The sequence below is a fragment of the Pseudorca crassidens genome, chromosome 1 (assembly GCF_039906515.1).
Source record: "Pseudorca crassidens isolate mPseCra1 chromosome 1, mPseCra1.hap1, whole genome shotgun sequence".
NCBI classification, from domain to species: Eukaryota; Metazoa; Chordata; class Mammalia; order Artiodactyla; family Delphinidae; genus Pseudorca; species Pseudorca crassidens.
The window spans coordinates 104,999,847-105,020,907 of NC_090296.1; the positions used below are offsets into that span (position 1 = coordinate 104,999,847).

At 39.4% G+C, this 21,061-nt stretch overlaps 1 protein-coding gene across 11 annotated transcripts in view; it reads left to right on the forward strand.

Moving 5' to 3' along the window:
* The window catches only part of TEX9 (testis expressed 9), a 215,423-nt gene that overhangs the window by 85,612 nt on the left and 108,750 nt on the right, over window positions 1-21,061 (forward strand). For 2 of the 11 annotated variants that reach the window (XM_067747727.1, XM_067747743.1), the window contains one exon: window positions 13,565-13,603. The exons of the other annotated variants lie outside the window; for them this stretch is intronic. In XM_067747727.1, the coding sequence (XP_067603828.1) occupies window positions 13,565-13,603 (39 nt within the window). The remainder of the gene's footprint in view (window positions 1-13,564; window positions 13,604-21,061) is intronic. 11 annotated transcript variants of the gene reach the window in all.

The window sequence follows — 21,061 nt, forward strand, 5'->3', positions numbered from 1 at the left end:
GAATCCTAAAGATGCCACCAAAAAACTACTAGAGCTAATCAATGAATTTGGTAAAGTTGCAGGATACAAAATTAATGCACAGAAATCTCTTGCATTCCTATACACTAATGATGAAAAATCTGAGAGAGAAATTAAGTAAACACTCCCATTTACCACTGCAACAAAAAGAATAAAGTATCTAGGAATAAACCTACCTAGGGAGACAAAATACCTGTATGCAGAAAAGTATAAGGCACTGCTGAAAAAAATTAAGGATGATACCAAGAGATGGAGAGATATACCATGTTTTTGGATTGGAAGAATCAATATTGTGAAAATGACTATACTATCTAAAGCTATCTACAGATTCAATGCAATCCCTATCAAATTACCAATGACATTTTTTACAGAACTAGAACAAAAAAATCTTAAAATTTGTATGGAGACACAAAAGACCTCGAATAGCCAAAGCAGTCTTGAGGGAAAAAAACCGAGTTGGAGGAATCAGACTTCCTGACTTCAGACTATACTACAAAGCTACAGTCATTAAGACATTATGGTACTGGCACAAAATCAGAAATATAGATCAATGGAACAAGATAGAAAGCCCAGAGATAAACCCACGCACCTATGGTCAACTAATCTATGACAAAGGAGGCAAGGATATACAATGAAGAAAAGACAGTCTCTTCAATAAGTGGTGCTGGGAAAACTGGACAGCTACATGTAAAAGAATGAAATTAGAACACTCCCTAACACCATGCACAAAAATAAAGTTGAAATGGGTTAGAGACCTTAATGTAAGACTGGACACTATAAAAGTCTTAGAGGAAAACATAGGAAGAACACTCTTTGACATAAATCACAGCAAGATCTTTTTTGATCCACCTCCTAGAGTAATGGAAATAAAAACAAAAATAAACAAGTGGGACCTAATGAAACTTAAAAGCTTTTGCAAAGGAAAGGAAACTACAAACAAGACGAAAGCACAACCCTCCGAATGAGAGAAAATATTTGCCAATGAATCAACAGACAAAGGATTAATCTCCAAAGTATATAAACAGCTCATGCAGCTCAATATTATAAAAACAAACAACGCAATCAAAAAACGGACAGAAGACCTCAATAGACATTTCTCCAAAGAAGACATACAGCTGGCCAAGAAGCACATGAATAGCTGCTCAACATCACTAATTATTAGAGAAATGCAAATCAAAACTACAGTGAGGTATCACCTCAAACCAGTTAGAATGGGCATCAGAAAATCTACAAACAACAAATGCTGGAGAGGGTGTGGAGAAAAGGGAGCCCTCTTGCACTGTTGGTGGAAATATAAATTGATACAGTCACTATGGAGAACAGTATGGAGGTTCCTTAAAAAACTAAAAATCAAATTACCATATGACCCAGCAATCCCACTACTGGGCATATACCCAGAGAAAACCATAGTTCAAAAAGACACATGCACCCCAATGTTCACTGCAGCACTGTTTACAATAGTCAAGTCATGAAAGCAACCTAAATGTCCATCGATAGACGAATGGATAAAGAAGATGTGGTACACATATACAATGTAATATTACTCAGCCATAAAACGGAACGAAATTGTGTCATTTGTAGAGACGTGAATGGATCTAGAGACTGTCGTACAGAGTGAAGTAAGTCAGAAAGAGAAAAACAAATATCGTATATTAACGCACATATGTGGAACCTAGAAAAAGGGTACCAATGAACCAGTTTGCAGGGCAGAAATAGAGACACAGAAGTAGAGAACAAACGTATGGACACTAAGGCGGGAAAGCATCAGGGGGTGGGGGTGGGGGTGGAATGAATTGGGAGATTGGGATTGACATGTATACACTAATATGTATAAAATGAATAACTAATAAGAACCTGCTGTATAAAAAAATAAATAAAATAAAATTCAAAAAAATGAAAAAAAAGAAATAAAATAAAAAACAGATATCAAAGAACAAAAGCAAGGAAAAAACCACAAAGCAACAACAGTAAAGTAAAAATAGAAAAATTTTAAATAATATATTTTGAAAAAAGATTAAGAATATAAGAATAAAAATCAAATATAAAAGATAAAATATAATAAAAGCAACAACACCAACAGCTGAGCAAAAAAACCAAAAAAATAATATTAGTACTAAGAATATTTTCCTGGGGCCTCCTCTGTCAGTGTACTTGCTCCCAGAGTGACCCAGTGCCAATCCCCGCCTCCTCAGGAGGCCCTCCAATACCTCTAGGTAGGTCTCTGGACCTGCTGTGGGAACTGTGGAGCCAGCAGAGACTCTGACCTGGCCCGATTCCTGAGTGTACTTGTCCCCAGAGTCCAATGCTGTGACAGCTAGACCAGTCTCAAATGTTGAAACAATCGTCGTCTGTTCAGGTATTCCACAGATGCAGGATTTACCCAGCCGACATCGGGGATTTAATCCACAGCTTGTGCAGGTGCATGGCAAGATTTCCATTTCTCTTCCTTAGTCACACTGCCCCTGAAGCTCAGTTTTGGTTTTGACCCCACCTCACTGTGTGCGCCACCCTCGGGAGTCTGTTCCTTGCCCAGGCAGGAGAGAGCAAAAGCAGCGGCTGCTTGGGGCACCCTTTCTCACTCATGTTGTGGCCTGGATACTGTGGCCACAATTGAAGTGTCTGCAAGTTGCCCGCAGCAACGGGTCCAGCAAACAGTTGGAAAAGACTGTGGCGCTGGCAAATGGGAACAGGGGCAGCCTGCCCCCGCCCGCCCGCATGCCTCTCAACAATGGTGCCTCCCTTTCCAGGCAGCCTGCTCTTCCTCTAGGGTCATCCCTGGCCACACCTCCCCTCACTCCCGTCCCTTCTGCTGTATCCGTGTAGCCCACAGCATTCCTCTCCCTGGATTCGTTCTCCCAGCCCCACGCTTTAGCACTCAGCCCCCTCCAGCATCTTCAGGCTCTTGTCCCAGGCAGGGGTGCCCAGGCCTGATTGCCAAGGAGGCTTTGGGATGGGCAGTGCTCAGGCCCCCGGAGCCCACGCAGGAGGAGGAGACCCTGGCCCGGGCGGGGGAGTGGGCCTGCTCAGATGGGAGGTCCTCCCAGTGCCCGCAGAGGGTGAAGAAGCTGGCGGTTGGGGGTTGGCAAAAGGGCTTATAATGGCTCTGCCCCTTGCACACCACTTGACAATGACCCTGTGCTTTTATGGTATCTCAGGCTTCTTCTGCAGACTTACCCAGTTGTGGAGTTTCTTACTCCTGTCCCTTCAGGCTGTCTTTTCACAGCCAACAGCTGTCCCTTCCCTGGGTCCACACTCCAAACCCCACTTTCTAGCACCCAGCCCCCTTTTGCAACAGGTGACTCGTGATTCAGGAATGTGCAGAGCAGTGGTGTAGACCCTGAATACAGTTCTTACTTTGTCCTGCCTTCCACAGACTGTCTGCTGCATTCTCCTTTGATCCCCCAAACGTGCTTTTCTGTCACAGCTGATTCTCCCACCGTGAGGGAGTTTTTCTGAGTGTGGGGACCTCCGCTCACCTTCAGCTTCTCACCATGGTTGCTGGTCCCTTTTTTGATTCCTCTTTTCTTTTTTTTCTTTTCTTTCTTTTTTTTAGGTGTCCAAAGTTTTCTGCTAATGTTCAGCGGGTGAACTGTGGGAATTGTTCCATCTGTAGATAAATTTGCAATGTACCCGTGAGCGACGAATTCTGCATTCTCCTATTCCGCCATCTGGATTCCCTCCCTCCTCCTTTTAATTTTTGTAACGTAGTAAATAGCTCCTTTTCATTTGTACTATTAATACTTTTAGTTTTCTCTCTTTTTCTTTATCAGTCTAGCTAAAGGATTGTCGATTTTGTTGATCTTTTCAAAGAACTAACTTCTAATTTTGTTGATTTTCTCTATTTTTTATTTTCCATTTCATTTATTGCACTCTAGTCTTTATTTTCTTCTTTCTGCTTGCTTTGGATTTAGTTTATGCTTCTTTTTCTAGTTTATTAAGGCAAAACTTTAGGCAACTGATTTGAGATCTTCTTTTTTAATACTGGTGCTTATAGGTATACATTTCACTCTAAGCATATATTTAGCTGTTCCATAAGTTTTTTGTGTGTGTGTTTTCATTTTCATTCATTTCAACATATTTCCTAATTTCCCTTGTGATTTACTCTTTGACCAACTGATTATTTATGAGTGTGTTGTTCAATTTCCTCATATCTGAGAATTTTCCAAATTTCCTTGTTATTGATTTCTAATTTTATTCCATTGTTGTGGTAGAACATATGTTGTATGATTTCAGTTCTTTTAAATTTATTGAGGCTTTTTTTATGGCCTATCATGTGATCTTTCCTTGAGAATGTTCCATGTGCTCTTGAGAAGAATGTATATTCTGCTGTTTTTTTTCTCATGGTTACTGTGTGTGTGTGTGTGTGTGTGTGTGTGTGTGTGAGATGAGAACACTTAAGATCTACTCTCTCAGCAGATTTCAATTATACAATACAGTATCATTAACTACAGTCACCATCGTGTACATTGGATACCCAGAACTTATTCATCTTATAACTGAAAGTTATACCGTGTGACTGACATCTCCCCATTTCTTCTGCCCTCCAGCTTTTAGCAACCACTGTTTGACTCTCTGGTTGTATGAGTTCAATTTTTTTAGAGTCCACAGATAATTGAGATCATACAGTATTTGTATTTTTCTGTCTGGCTTATTTCATTTAGCATAATGTCCTCTAGGTTCATCCATGTTGTTGTAAATGGCAGGACTTACTTCTTTTTTATGAAAGAAAGTATTCCATTGTATATGTATATGTGTGTGGCTGTGTGTATGTGCATGTTTGTGCATGTATATATGTATTTATATTTCACATTTTCTTTATCCATTCATCCTTTGACAGACACATACGTTTTTTTCCATGTCTTGGATAATTTGAATAATGCTGCAATGAACCTGAGCTTCCAAGGTCAAGGTTCTAGCTGATTCATTTTCTGGTAGGCGCTCTCTTCCTAGCTTGTCTTCTCACTATGATGATGTTCTTACTATATCCTCACATGGCCTTTCTTCTGTGTACAGAGAGAGAAGTGAGCTCTCTGGTGTTTCTTCATATAAGGACACTAATCCTATCAGATCAGAGCCCCACTCTTATGACATCATTTACCCTTAATTATCTATATATAGGCCCTATCTCCAAATACAGTTACACTTGGGGTAGGGCTTCAATATAGGAATTTGGGAAGCATGCAAATATTCAGTCCATAACAACGCTTAACACTTAACACAATGGCTATAAATAGTCCTAAAATAGACTAAAGAAGGACCACATTAAAAATACGTGCCATTCAAAAAAAGCCGTAAGACTGAAGTCTGGGAACTACCATGGCAGTTTGTTGGCACGTGGATATATATTGATTATTTTATTCACATTGAAAGAGTAAAAGGAAGAGAGAATTCATTTGCAAGAAGACGTAAGAATTCTCATGCTCGAGAAAGACACCTTTGGGTACCACTGTTTTGTGAGGTGAGGTCCCATGTTGTCATCCTGAGCTGTGTTCACCCCAATACTTCAGCATTTCTGAATGTGGCTGGAGGGCTCATAGGGTGAGGTTGCTGAAGATCTATTTGCTTGGTGAAAGAACAATGCTTCAGGGTCAGAGTGAAGGGAAAACTCAGAGAAGAGCAAAATGCCTGACCCTCAGTTTGCCATTGTGTTGGCTTTCTTCCATTTCTCCCTCGTCTCTACCCTTCTCTACCCTGTTTTCTCCTCCAGAAAGCTGACCTATATGGAGCACATCAATGGGCTTCCTCACCCTTTAGCTTTTACCTGAAGACAATTATCCAATCCAAGTTTTAAAAGAGATAAGGTAAATGGGTGGAAACTGGTCATATGTCAAAATGGAGCTAGATAACGAAAGCCAGTAAGGCCTGAAATTGAATGAGGTGAAGGCCAAAGGAAGCTGATGTTGAGCAAAGACCTTCAGGGTAGGGACTTCCCTGGCAGTCCAGTGGGTAAGACTTCGCCTTCCAATGCAGGGGGTGCAGGTTCCATCCCTGGTTGGGGAGCTGAGATCCCACATGCCTCGTGGCTTGTGGCCAAAAAAACCAAAACAGAAGCAGTATTGTAACAAATTCAATAAAGACTTTAAAAATGGTCCACATCAAAAAAAAAATCTTTAAAAAAATAAAAAAGACCTTCAGAGTAGATGGAGAGATTCCCAAGCCAACGTGCATAAAGCTGTAGCGGTTTTTAATATAGTTTGAGCCTTGATTGGTATGGGCCTCTAAGAGCTTTTATAGAAGCCAGAGAAGAGCAGATTTAATGCTCTGGGTTCTTAGCAATAAGAATTCAGATAGCAAGAAACATATCCAAGTATTTAAGTAATCACGGTGTTGCATAAGAACAGAAGACTGCTGCAGTCCAGCCTAAGTCATTATAAAGAAGAATTCAACTACATACTAACTCAAGAAGACAAAGGTCATAGCTGTGAAGGAAGAACAATGATTTTATTTGGATCTAGATGTTGCATGGCATGACACATACTAAAAGTTACTTTCTCTGGAGTAAAATGCAGGAGATTTTGTATTTCTGGAGTAAAATATATTGGATTTTGAATTTCCACCAGTATCATCTAAGCTATTACAAGAGCCATGAAGTAAAGAGGGGGTAGTCATTCTTCAGGGCCATCACAATTGTCAAAATGAAAACAGCTCATATGTTATTAAATAGGAATGCCACTGCTGTGCTAGAGCTGGGGATAATCTAAAAGCCTCATAATTTTGCCCAACAGAGGGACCCATTTTCAGTCAGGCTGTAATCAGGAAGAAATTCTTTCACCTCAGGGGAATGTTATATATAATATGGTGTGTATAACTATGGTAGGGTTACCAAATATTATATGGGCCTACTTGGGCCCTCAGCCTCATACACTCCTCTCTCCACCACGGGCCGTGTTCTGGTACTTTCATAGAGGCATGTGTCCTACCTCTGAATACCGGGAACTTCTTATGTTCTGTAAAGGAGGCCAGAAGGACAGGAGTCCTGTAAGAACTTCTGTGCCCAAGACAGGGAAGAGGGCACGAAGGCCAGGACCCTTCCCACTGAGAAGTGGAACTTGGCTTAGTTTTGCATTTGATTTATGTGAAGGGAAAGATGATACAAAAGAGCCAGCTAGAACAAGTCTTGTGGGTATGAGAAGGAAGAGAGAATTCATGCTGCACATGTGTGTGTGTGACTTTTGCTGCATGATGGTCCCATCCACTATGGCAGGTGGTCCAAACAGACTCCTGGAATGTAGCTCATCAGTCTTCTCCAGAAGGAAGAAGAGGAATTGGGAGAAAGAAAGCTTCCCCGAGAGGCTCCCTTACAAGCTATCTAAAGTGCTCAATTGATGTTTTATCTTTATTTATTTTTTGTCTTAGATATTATCCTGAATGAGCAGAATGTGCCTCTCCTCCTCAGGAGTTTGTTGCACAAACTTAAGAATGATAAACACAGATGCCTTCCTAGAAATACAGTGCCATTAAACCAGACAGTTGGAAGGAAACTTTGATAACATCTAATGAAATCCAGTGCTCTCATTCATGTCTGGAGATAAGGAACCTCAGGCCCAGAGAAGTTAAGTGAGTTCCACAAGGGCATCCAGATACTTAATGGTAGGAACAAGTATGGGGTTTACTGTAGCAGAGGTAGAGTTGACTACAACTCAGTATTTTATTACAAGTAAAATCCATGTAAGCCAATCACACCCTAGCTCACATACTCAGAAGGAAGAAACTAAACCACAGGTCAAAAGGAAACAAAGTGTCCTCAAACGGCATTGCAGAACCAGTCTAGTTTCTTACACATAAGGTACCTCTCTTATTTTTATCTCGAATGATATTTTATTAATACTTAACCTGGTGGTGAAGCTGAAAAACTCTCTCTCTCGGGAATTACAGAATTACCAAGTGCTTCTGTAATGTGCAACTCGCCTAGACAGAAATAATCTGTGTTAACAGAGTATTTTGTTAACAATGCTGTTTATCTGGTTTTCTCCATGCTGGGTATTGGAATTGTTATTGTAAAACTCAAATAGGGCCCACTTGGCCCAGTTAAGACTTATTTAACTCAGGATTTTGTAAGACTAGTAGTAGATGTGTTGAGAATGACTAAACTCACACACCTGAATGAAAAAACTGTCTTTTAATATTGATATCTCTTTTAATATGTATCAGAACTGAAAACATCATAAAGCAATTGTTCTTAACTTTGAGGGAACTTTTTGAGATTCTGATGAAATTTATGGATATATCTTCCAGAAAAATTTTTATACACAAGAAGTTTTAGTTATAATTCACAGAAGTTCCATAGACCCCAAGGTCCATCCAAGGAGCCCAAGATAAGGCCCTCTGCTGTATCATGAGTTCTGGTATTATCTTTTTGTTCCTCTTTCTGCCATTTTGGCTAAGGGATTAGTCTCTGTTCTGGTCCAATCTGCATGACTTTCCTGCATCTCCTTCCTGCTTCACCACACTTCTTTTTTGGGATGTCATTCTCTAGGTTCAGGAGCCTTAAAATTCTACCCTGAGAACTCCCTTTATGAGTGCATTGTTTTCACTCTAAGAGGTGTAACAAAATTCTGGCTGCCAATTTTACTTTAATGCTAGGAATGACTTTGGTTCCTTTCTTTGACTCTATACGCCTTTCCTTGTCTGTCTAATTTCTAATGATTCCATATTCCCTCCAGAGCTTAGAGGACAGGGGGAAGGGGAAAGTTTTATGTTGAGTATGTATGCTGTATATAATTAGGGTAGCCGTATAATTTATAATCAAAACTGGTACACTTTGGGAGTAAAAAAGGTGTTATCAATAATTATACCCACACATCCAGCACTGCCCTGACAAACTAGGCCATATGGTCCCACTAACCTAAAACTAAAGTACTGCTTGCTTTCCCTTTGCCCTTGTTGCTTGGGCATATACCTCTCTCAGGGGTCTTGTGAGAAGTAGTGGTTAGAACTTGGAAATGAAGAGGCCTCCAAGGTGAATTCAGAGCTAGAACCCAGTGTAGCCTCTCTAATATGCATGGGACAAAGCCCAAGCAGCTTTGTGACTCATCAGTGGTTGTTGAAGCTGCTTTGCAATATAGCCTGCCAGATATGGTAACCCCTGGTGTTCATGCTGCAGCTGCACCAGGCTCAGGAACTAACCTGTGTGCTTTCTGATTTTTCCTACTTCTTGGAAATCCAATCCCACTATATAATTCATGGGTCAGAGTTCCCAGTGGGTGTGAATGATTAGTGGGTGTGAAATGGTCAAATAAGAATACACCAGGGCTGCAGTAACCAGGCTGGAAGTTGGACATTAGCACTTAAACCCTCCTGTCCCAGGGCACACTCAAAACACAAATGTGGCAAACCAGAGTCAAGGGCAGAGCACAGAATGCTCAAGTAAAGAAGCAACTGCTTTATGCATTCATCTGTCAGTGGACATTTAGGTTGTTTCCATGTCTTGGCTATTGTGAATAATGCTGCTGTGAACATAGGGGTACATGTATCTTTTTGAATTACAGTTTTATCTGGATATCTGCCCAGGAGTGGGATTGCTGGATCATATGGCAACTCTGTTTTTAGTTTTTTGAGGAACCTCCATACTGTTTTCCATAGCAGCTGCATCAATTTACATTCCCACAAACAGTGTAGAGGGTACCTGTTTCTCCACACCCTCCCTAGCATTTACTATTTGTGGACTTTTTGATCATGGCCATTCTGACTGGTGTGAGATGATACCTCATTGTAGTTTTGATTTGCATTTCTCTGATAATTAGGGATGTTAAACATCTTTTCATGTGTCTGTTGTCTATCTGTATGTCTTCTTTGGAGAAATGTCTATTTAGTTCTGCCCATTTTTTGACTGGATTTTTTGTTTTTTTGATATTGAGCTGATGAGCTGTTTGTATATTTTAGAAATTAATCCCTTGCTATTTTTTAATCGAGTTTTTTTTTTGGATGTTGAGTTGTATGAGCTGTTTATATATGTTGGATATTAACCCCTTATGAGTCATATCATTTGCAAATATCTTCTCCCATTCAGTAGGCTGTCTTTTTGTTTTGTTGATGGTTTCCTTTGCTGTGCAAAAGCTTTTAAGTTTAATGAGGTCCCATTTATTTATTTTTGGTTTTATTTACTTTACTTTAGGACATGGACTCAAAAAAATATTGCTGTGATTTATGTCAAAGGGTATTCTGCCTATGTTTTCCTCTAGGAGTTTTATAGTATCCAGTCTTACATTTAGGTCTTTAATCCATTTTGAGTTTATTTTTGTATATGGGGCTAGAGAATGTTCTAATTTCATTGTTTTACATGTAGTCCAGTTTTCCCAGCACCACTTATTGAAGAGACTGTCTTTTCTCCATTGTATATTCTTGCCTCCTTTGTCACAGATTAATTGACCATAAGTGCAAGGGTTTACTTCTGGGCTCTCTATCCTGTTCCATTGATCTATGTGTCTGTTTTTGTGCCAGTACCATACTGTTTTTATTACTGTAGCTTTGTAGCATAGACTGAAATCAAGGAGCGTGATTCCTCCAGCTCTGTTCTTCTTTCTCAAAATTGTTCTGACTATTTGGGGTCTTTTGTGTTTCCATACAAATTTTAAAATTATTTGTTCTAGTTCTGTGTAAAATGCCTTTGTTACTTTGATAGGGATTGCACTGAATTTGTAGATTGCATTGGGTAGTATGGTCATTTTAACAATAATGATTTTATTAATTTTGTCTTTTAACCTTCCTACTACCTTTCTAAGTGGTTGCTCTACTGCCTTCACTGTATGTTGGCCTTTACCAATGAGATTTTTCCTTTTGTAATTTTCATATATCTAGTTGTGATCTTTTCTTTTCCACTTAGAGAAGTCCCTTTAACTTTTCTTGGAAAGCCAGTTTAGTGCTGCTGAACTCTTTTAAGGTTTGTTTGTCTGTAAAACTCTTTATCTCTCTTTCGAATCTGAATGATAGCCATGCCATGTAGAGTATTCTTTGTTATAGGTTTTTTCCTTTCATCACTTTGAATATATTGTACCACTCCCTTTTAGCCTGCAAAGTTTCTTTTGAAAAGTCAGCTTATAGTTATGTAACTTGTTGCTTTTCTCTTGCTGCTTTTAATAGTTTCTCTTTATCTTTTTTTAATATAAATTTATTTATTTATTTTTAATTTTTGGCTGCATTGGGTCTTTGTTGCTGCGTGCGGGCTTTTCTAGTTGCGCTGAGTGGGGGCTACTCTTCGATGCGGTATGTGGGCTTCTCATTGCGGTGGCTTCTCTTATTGAGAAGCACGGGTGCGCAGGCTTCAGTAGTTGTGGCACACATGCTCAGTAGTTGTGGCACACAGGCTTAGTTGCTCTGCGGCATGTGGGATCTTCCCGGACCAGGGCTTGAACCCGCGTCCCCTGCATTGGCAGGTGGATTCTTAACCACTGCTCCACCAGGGAAGTCCCTCTTTATCTTTTTGATATTTTAATTATAATGTATCTTGTTGTAGTCCTCTTTAGGTTCATCTTGTTTGGGACTCTTTGTGATTCTTGAGCCTGGATGTCTGTTTCCTGTCTCAGGTTAGGGAATTTTTCAGCCATTATTCTTCAAATAAGTTCTTGCCTCTTTTTTCTCTCTTCTCCTTCTGGGGCCCCTATAATTCAAATGTTAGTATGCTTGATGTTGTCCCAGAGGTTTCTTAAATGACCCTCATTTTTTAAATTCTTTTTTATTTTTTTCTATTCAATTTGGGTGATTTCCACTACTCTGTCTTCCAGTTTGCTGATCTGTTCTTCTGTATCATGTATTCTACTGTTGATTCCGTCTGGTGGGTTTTTTGTTGTTGTTGTTTGCTTGTTTTTGCCATATCATGGATCTTAGTTCCCCAACTAGGGATCAAACCTGCGCCCCCTGCAGTGGAAGCACAAAGTCCTAACCACAGGACTGCCAGGGAATTCCCTCTAGTGTATTTTTAAATTTTAGTTATTATATTCTTAAGCTCTGTTTGGTTCTTCTTTATGTTTTCTGATTTTTTGTTAAGATTCTCACTGTGTTCATAGAGGCAGTAATTTGAAAGGAGCCTAGTCAGACCCACCTGCTGATCTTGAAGGGCCTCCTGGTGAGGCAGGAGGCAACTAGGACTCCCACTGGGAATATAGGCACTGGCAGCAGCCATTTTGGGGAGCTCCTTCTATCATGAGGTCACTGGTGCTGGCAAGCGCCATACTGGAATCTTTCTTCTAGTGCATTAGCACCAGGAACTGACCCGTCCACCAGTGGACCAGCAGCAGTTCCAAGAACTCCCAGGCCACACAGCCATCTGTGCAGGGACCTAGCCCTTCCCACACATGGGCTGGCAGCCACCACGTGAGGCAGGACATGACAGCCAATCAGGCTGGGGACTAGTCCCTCCTATCAGTGCACCCACAGTACTCAGCCCTGCCACAGCCTGGGTAGAGGGCATCCCTAGAGCATATAGCTCTGGTGACCAGAGGCAAGTATGCTGCTGGGCTCCATAGAATGTCTCATAGATAGTTCCTCTGTAAATAGTTGTAATTTGTGTATGTCCATGGGAGTAGGTGAACTCAGGGTCTTCCTACTCCACCATCATGGCCACCAAGCCTTCTCTAGACTGTTGCTTTAACAAGTTTATATCTTTCTGAAGGATACAAAGATACATCTGCCTTTCCATGTGTAGGCATATTATAGGCCACTGACACAGTAGAAATAGTATATGGGAGTATGTAACTTGCTCCATCAAAATTCCCTTATGCAGTAGTAAGTAGAACCTTGAGTACTGATATATCTCAACACTTGTGCTAATGGTATAAGAAAGAGGATAGGTGTGGAGGTAGAGGAAGGTAATATATGAACAGAGTCCTGAATGAACTGAGAAAGTGAACCATGTCAAACTCTAAGGAAGAGTGTTCTAGTCAGAGGGAACAACAAGTGCAAAAGAGGTGGACACATGCTTTAGTTTTGAGGATCAGCAAGAATGCCAGTGTGGAGAGAGAGGAGTAGGCAAAAGTTAGGGGAGCAGGCAGATCATGTGAAGTCTGATAGGCTTTCATAAGAATGAGTTTCAGTTTAAGTATGGCAGGAAGCCACTGAGAGTAAGCAAGGGAATTATCTGATCTGATTTGCATTTTCAAAAGCTCACCATGGTTGCTATATGGAGAATGAATATTTGGGGGCAAGTATGGAATCAAGAAAGACATTGCAACTGTACAGAAGTGGTGGCAGGGTGGAAGGAGTTTAGTATGGAAGGAGTGAATGAGACGGAAAACTTTGTTCTGTTTCCTGGCCAGAACCCCATCTCTGGTTCATCATTGCGATAATATTCTTAATATTATTTTAGGATTCCTTATTCTCCTGGGCCTTAAATAGACATTGTAGTACATGTAGAAATGCTTCTAGGTAACTTGAATGCTAGTTACAGTTGGAGTCTAAGAATTCTTTTAACGTTTTATTGAAGTATAGTTGATTTACAAGGCTTCAGGTGTATAGCAAAGTTATTCAGTTATATATATATATATATATATATATATATATATATATACATTTTTAATATATATATTCATTTTCACTTTCTTTTCCATTATAGATTATTACAAGATAATGAATATAGTTCCTGTGCTATACAGTAGGTCCTTGTTGTTTATCTGTTTTACATATGGTAATGTTCAACTGTTAATCCCAAATCCCTTATTTATTCCCCCCTCACTTCCCTTTTCCCTTGGGTAACCATAAATTTGTTTTCTATGTCTGTGAGTCTATTTCTGCTTTGTAAATAAATTTCTTTGTATCATTTTTTTAGATTCCACATATAAGTGATATCATATGATATTTGTCTTTCTCTGTCTGACTTACTTCACTTAATATGATCATTTCTAGGTCCATCCATGTTGCTGCAGATGGCACTATTTCATCCTTTTTTATGGCTGAGTAATATTCCATTGTATGGATATATATATATATATATATATATATATATATATATATATATATATATATATATACACCACATCTTCTTTATCCATTCAGCTGTTGATGGACATTTAGGTTGCTTCTATGTCTTGGCTATTGTAAATAGTGCTGCTGTGAACACTGAGGTGCATGTATCATTTAGAATTAGAGTTTTCTTATTTTCCAGATATATGCCCAGGAGTGGGGTTGCTGGCTCATATGGTAACTTTATTTTTAGTTTTTTAAGGAACCTCCATACTGTTCTCCATAGTGGCTTCACCAGTTTACATTCCCACCAACAGTGTAGGAGGGTTCCCTTCTCTCCACACCCTCTCCAGCATTTATTATTTGTAGACTTCTTGATGATGGTCATTCTGACTGGTGTGAGGTGATACCTCATTGTAGTTCTGATTTGCATTTCTCTAATAATTAGTGATTTTGAGTATCTTTTCATGTGCCTGCTGGCTGTCTATATGTCTTCTTCGGAGAAATGTCCATTAGGTCTTCTGATCATTTTTTGATTGGGTTGCTTGTTTTTTTTTGATATTAAGCTGTATAAGCTGTTTGTATATTTTGGAAATTAATCCCTTGTCGGATGCATCTTTTGCAAATATTTTCTCACAGTCCATAGGTTGTCTTTTCATTTTGTCTATGGTTTACTTTGCTGTGCAAAAACTTATAAGTTTAATTAGGTCCCATTTGTTTATTTTTGCTTTTGTTTTCATTACCCTAGGAGACAGATCCCAAAAAAGTATTGCTGCGATTTATGTCAAAGAGTGTTCTGCCTATGTTTTTCTCTAAGAGTTTTATAGTATCCAGTCTTACACTTAGGTCTTTAATTGATTTTGAGTTTATTTTTGTATATGGGGTTAGAGAATATTCTAATTTCATTCTTTTACATGTAGCTGTCCAGTTTTCCCAGCACCACTTATTGAAGAGACTGTCTTTTCTCCATTGTATATTCTTGCCTCCTTTGTCACAGATTAATTGACCATAAGTGCGAGGGTTTATTACTGGGCTCTCTATCCTGTTCCATTGATCTATGTGTCTGTTTTTGTGCTAGTACAACACTGTTTTGATGACTGTAGCTTTGTAGTATAGTCTGAAGTCAGAGAGCATGATTCCTCCAGCTCTGTTCTTCTTTCTCAAGATTGTTCTGGCTATTTGGGGTCTTTTGTGTTTCCAAACAAATTTAAAATTTTTTTGTTCCAGTTCTTTGAAAAATGCCATTGGTAATTTGATAGGGATTGCATTGAATTTGTAGATTGCATTGGGTAGTATGGTCATTTTAACAATATTGATTCTTCCAGTCCAACAACATGGTTTATTTTTCCATCTGTTTGTGTCATCTTTAATTTCTTTCATCAGCATCTTATAATTGAGTACAGGTCTTTTGGCTCCTTAGGTAGTTTTATTACTATATATTTTATTCTTTTTGATGAGATGATAAATGGATTGTTGACTAAGTTTTTTTTTGTGGATCCAAGACACCTGACTGTATAATTTTCTCTAGCAGTGTTCAGAAGCCCAGGTGTATAATGAAGGCAGATGGTTAAATTAATCTAGAGTCAAGGTTTTGCTAGACATGTCTGGGGGATGAACAAAGGGGCCAAAATAATATTACCACAATTCTCACTAAATGTTAATATGTTAATCCACTACATATTACAAGAGAATATTACATGGTAATATTACATGGTAAAGAGAGGTAAAGAGAATATTACATGGTAAAGAATATTACATGGTAAAGAATATTACATGGTAAAGGAATATTACCTTACCTATCAAGGTAGGTAAGAGGACAGTAAGAGGAATGGTAAAGAGAGGATGGGAGAAGGAGGGGGAAAAGAAAGAATGTCAAAAGGTACTGTCTAACAAAATAAATTATGAATGGTACAACTTCAGGTTTTTTTAGGAGAGTAATCCTTCCTGGAATTCCTCACATCATGTTACATATCTGTAATTTACTTTATTTTTTTCTTTTTAAGAACTTTTTATTATTTTCAGATTGATCTTTTTAAATCAACATAATAGCATCTCAACTTTCACTAAAGATACAAGTAAAAGAATTTTTTCAAGTCCCTCCCTACTTCCTGAAAATATTTCTTTTGCTGGGTGTTATTTGTGCTGAATGTTCAGATTGGTTCTTCAGTCCCTCTCTTTGAATCGCTAAGTCTTTTCACAATATCAGCATCTTTTCACCATTTACTCATGCTTTTTTTTTTAACTTTTTATTTGCATTGGAGTAGAGCCGATTAACAACGTTGTGATAGTTCAGGTGCACAGCAAAGGGACTCAGCTGTACATATGCATGTATCCATTCTCCCCCAAACTCCCCTCCCATCTAGGCTGCCACATAACATTGAGCAGAGTTCCCTGTGCTGTACAGTAGGTCCTTGTTGGTTATCCATTTTAAATATAGCAGTGTACATGTCAATCCCCAACTGCCTGACTATCCCTTCCTCCCTTCCTTCCCCCGTGGCAACCATAAGTTCATTCTTTAAATCTGTGAGTCTGTTTCGTTTTGTAAATAAGTTCATTTGTATCATTTGTTTTTTAACTTCCTCATATAAGGGATGTCATACGATATTTCTCTTTCTCTGTCTGACTTACTTCACTCAGTATGACAATCTCTAGGTCCATCCATGTTGCTGCAAATGGCACTATTTCATTCTTTTTAGTGGCTGAGTAATATTCCATTGTATATATATATATATACACCACATCTTCTTTATCAGTTCCTCTGTCGATGGACATTTAGGTTGCTTCCATGTCTTGGCTATTGTAAACAGTGCTGCAATTAACATTGAGGTGCATGTATCCTTTTGGGCCATGTTTTTCTCTGAATATATGCCCAGGAATGGATTTCGGGGTCATATGGTAGCTCTATTTTTAGTTTTTTAAGGAACTTCCATACTGTTCTCCATAGTAGTTGTACTGATCTACATTCCCACCAACAGTGTAGGAGGGTTCCCTTTTCTCCACACCCACTCCAGCATTTATCGTTTGTGGGTTTTTTGACGATAGCCATTTTGACTGGTGTGAGGTGATATATCACTGTAGTTTTTTTTTGGGGGGGGGGTGGTTCGCGGGCCTCTCACTGTTGTAGCCTCTCCCGTTGTGGAGCACAGGCTCCAGATGCGCAGGCTCAGCGGCCATGACTCATGGGCCTAGCCGCTCCACGGCATGTGGGATCTTCCTGGACCGGGACACGAACCCGTGTCCCCTGCATCGGCAGGTGAACTCTCAACCACTGCGCCACCAGGGAAGCCCTCACTGTAGTTTTGATTTGCATTTCTCTAATAATTGGTGAGGTTGAACATCTTTTCATGTGTTTCTTGGCCATCTGTATGTCTTCTTTGGAGAAACGTGTATTTAGGTCTTCTGCCCATTTTTTGATTGGGTTGTTTGTTTTGATGATATTAAGCCTCATGAGCTGTTTGTAAATTTTGGAGACCAATCCCTTGTTGGTCACATCATTTGCAAATAGTTTCTCCCAGTCTGTGGGTTGTCTTTTAGTTTTGTTTATGGTTTCCTTTGCTGTGCAAAAGCTTTTGAGTTTAATTAGGTCCCAGTTGTTTATTTTTATTTTTATTTCCATTATTCTGGGAGACAGAATGAAAAAGATATTGCTGTGATTTATGTCACAGAGTGTTCTGCCTATGTTTTACTCTAAGACTTTTATAGTCTCCAGTCTTACATTAAGGTCTCTAACCCATTTCAACTTTATTTTTGTGCATGGTGTTAAAGAATGATCTAATTTCATTTTTTTACATGTAACTGTCCAGTTTTCCCAGCAACATCTGTTGAAGAGACTGTATTTCCACCATTGTGTAGTCTTGCCTCCTTTGTCATAGATTAATTGGCCATAGGTGCATGGGTTTATTTCTCGGCTTTCTATCCTGTTACATTGGTCTATATTTCTGTTTTTGTGCCATTACCATACTGTTCTGATGACTACAGCTTTGTAGTATAGTCTGAAGTCAGGGAGCCTGACTCCTCCAGGTCTGTTTTTCTTTCTCAAGATTGCTTTGGGTATTCAGGGTCTTTTGTGTCTCCATACAAATTTTAAGACTTTTTTTGTTCTACTGTGAAAAATGCCATTGGTATTTTGATAGAGATTGCATTGAATCTGTAGATTGCCTTGGGTAGTGTAGTAATTTTGACAATATTGATTCTTCCAATCCATTAACATGGTATATATTTCCATCTGTTAGTGTCTTCTTTGATTTCTTTCTCCAGCATCTTATACTTCTTGGAGTGCAGGTCTCTTGTCTCTTTAGATAGGTTTATTCCTAGGTATTTTATTCTTTCTGATGCAGTGGTAAATGAGATTGCTTCTTGAATTTATTTCTGATCTTTTTTTTTTTTTGCGGTACGTGGGCCTCTCACTGTTGTGGCCTCTCGCGTTGCAGAGCACAGGCTCCGGACGCGCAGGCTCAGTGGCCATGTCTCACGGGCCCAGCCACTCCGCAGCATGTGGGATCTTCCCGGACTGGGGCACGAACCCGTGTCCCCTGGATCGGCAGGCGGACTCTCAACCACTGCACCACCAGGGAAGCCCCAAACTGACCACTTCTTGATGGTCTCTGGCTTACATATTTCAAATGCCGGAAAATTGTATGAAACTAGACCTATTTCATGGTCTGACTAAAGTCAATGTCAATAATGTCAATTTTTAAATTAACATTTTTGGATCCACATTTTATGATTTATCCAGACTCCTAAATCTTTTTCCACTTCTATGTTTTGTGAATGTGTATTTACCATTTGTACAAAGTGCTACAGTGATCCCTTATCTCACATTTGAAGGTCTAGGAATGAATATATGGTTCCAAATAATCCAGTACTCCTAGTATCATTAGTAAGAAATCATAAATGATTCCCAGATATCCACATAGTTTGATTAATTAGGCTCAGAATTAGAGACTCTCCAAGTTGAGAGGGATGTTAAAGATCCTTCCAGCCAACTGCCCCCGTCAAGAGTCAGCCAGGTTCCACTCACAGTCTGGCACTTGTCACTGACAAAAATGCTCTTTTTCCAGAGACAGTTTATTCCAGTTTGAAGCAGCTTTAACTGCCAGACAGTTCTTATTTAAATAGAAATTCTTCTCCTTGTGACTTCCACTAGGCTCTTTTTCTATGGTTTCTTTAGTATCATGATGAATACATCAATTTTTCTTTTACTTATTAGCCCTTTAAATATTTGAAAGTAGTTTTCATGCCCCCATCACAGCTTTAAAACAAACACTTATAGACAAATATCTTTATTGAAGAACACAGAAAGAACTCTGTGTTCTTTAACTTTTCTTTAACTTTCCTTCTGTTCATGTATTTTTACATCTGACTTATAAAACATCATATATAAAATGTTTTTTAAACTTTTATTAAATTTTTACATAAATCATCTGAGCTTTAGTAGAAGTATTTGAAAATTACAGATAGATATCTTCGTATGAGTATGCCTAGAAACAGATGAAACAAGGATTTGAGTGTAAGCAGATTATTTCGGAAATGCAGAGTACTTATGGGAATGGAGGAGTAATATAACGAAGAGAATCCAACCAGTGAAGGGTGTGTTATTAAGCCAGATATGACAGTGGGCAACTAAAGAGAAATCTCATGGAGAAATCCTGAGAAATGCTGTAAAAAAATGCCTCAGAATGAGGTCACCTCAAGGGTGAGCTACTACCTCAGCATTTTCAGCCTGCTGCCAGACAAGCTGTCTTCCACAGTTCTGGAATAAAAAGCTGTCAGACACAGAGGAAGCATTAGAAGTTGGCTGCAGTACTACATGGGACACTGGCAGCATCTGTGATGATAATCAAAATAATTATAACTATAATTATTAATGAATAAAATTTTGATGTAATTCTATTCAGAATTTTTCTCTATATATATATATTTATATGACTATAAGTTTTCATAAATAAGGTAATTCTGGACTTCCGTGGTGGCACAGTGGTTAAGAATACACCTGCCGGGGCTTCCTTGGTGGCGCAGTGGTTCAGAATCCACCTGCCAATGCAGGGGACATGGGTTCGAGCCCTGGTCTGGGAAGATCCCACATGCTGCGGAGCAACTGGGCCCGTGAGCCACAATTAACTGAGCCTGCGCGTCTGGAGCCTGTGCTCCGCAACAACAGAGGCCGCGATAGTGAGAAGCCTGCGCACCATGATGAAGAGTGGCCCCCGCTTGCCACAACTAGAGAAAGCCCATGCACAGAAACGAAGACCCAACACAGCCATAAATAAATAAATAAATAAATAAATTTATTAAAAAAAAAAAAAAAGAATACACCTGCCAGTGCAGGGGACACGGGAAAGATCCCTGGTCTGGGAAGGTCCCACATGCCGCAGAGCAACTTAAACCCGTGTGCCACAACTACTGAGCCTGCACTCTAGAGCCTCGAGCCACAACTACTGAAGCCCACGTGCCCTAGAGCCCACGCACCCCAACCACTGAGCCCATGCACCACAACTACTGAAGTCTGCACGCTCTAGGGCCCATGTGCTGCAACTACTGAGCCCGTGTGCTGCAACTACTGAAGCCTGTGCACCTAGAGCCTGTGCTCTGCAACAAGAGAAGCCACCGCAACGAGAAGCCTGTGCACTGCAATGAAGAGTAGTCCCCACTCGCCTCAACTAGAGAAAGCCCACAAACAGCAACGAAGACCCAACACAGACAAAAAAAATAATAATAAGGTATTCTACAATATTAACTTGCAGCCTGCTTTGACACTTAGTAATACCATACATCATATCTTTCTGTCAATAAATATAAATCTACTCATATCATCACTAATTATGATATACTATACCATGACTTATAAAACTAATTCTCTAGTTGGACACTTAGATTGACTCCAGGTTTTTGCTGTTCTTCAGGGAGATGCTTTATTTCAGTCTCATTTGAACATTGAATTTATACTTGGTTCAGTTGCCGCTCAACTATATGTTTATTATGATAATGTGCTTAAAAGATATAAACAGTGTGGGAAAGAACGCTGTGTATTCAAATGCCAGTGATTCATACTTGCTTTGCAGTTTAGGAATATTACTTAATTCAGATAAATTTGAGTTCAAAACACTGTATTATGTCTTGTGATTATATCACAAGATACAGCCATTTAGGT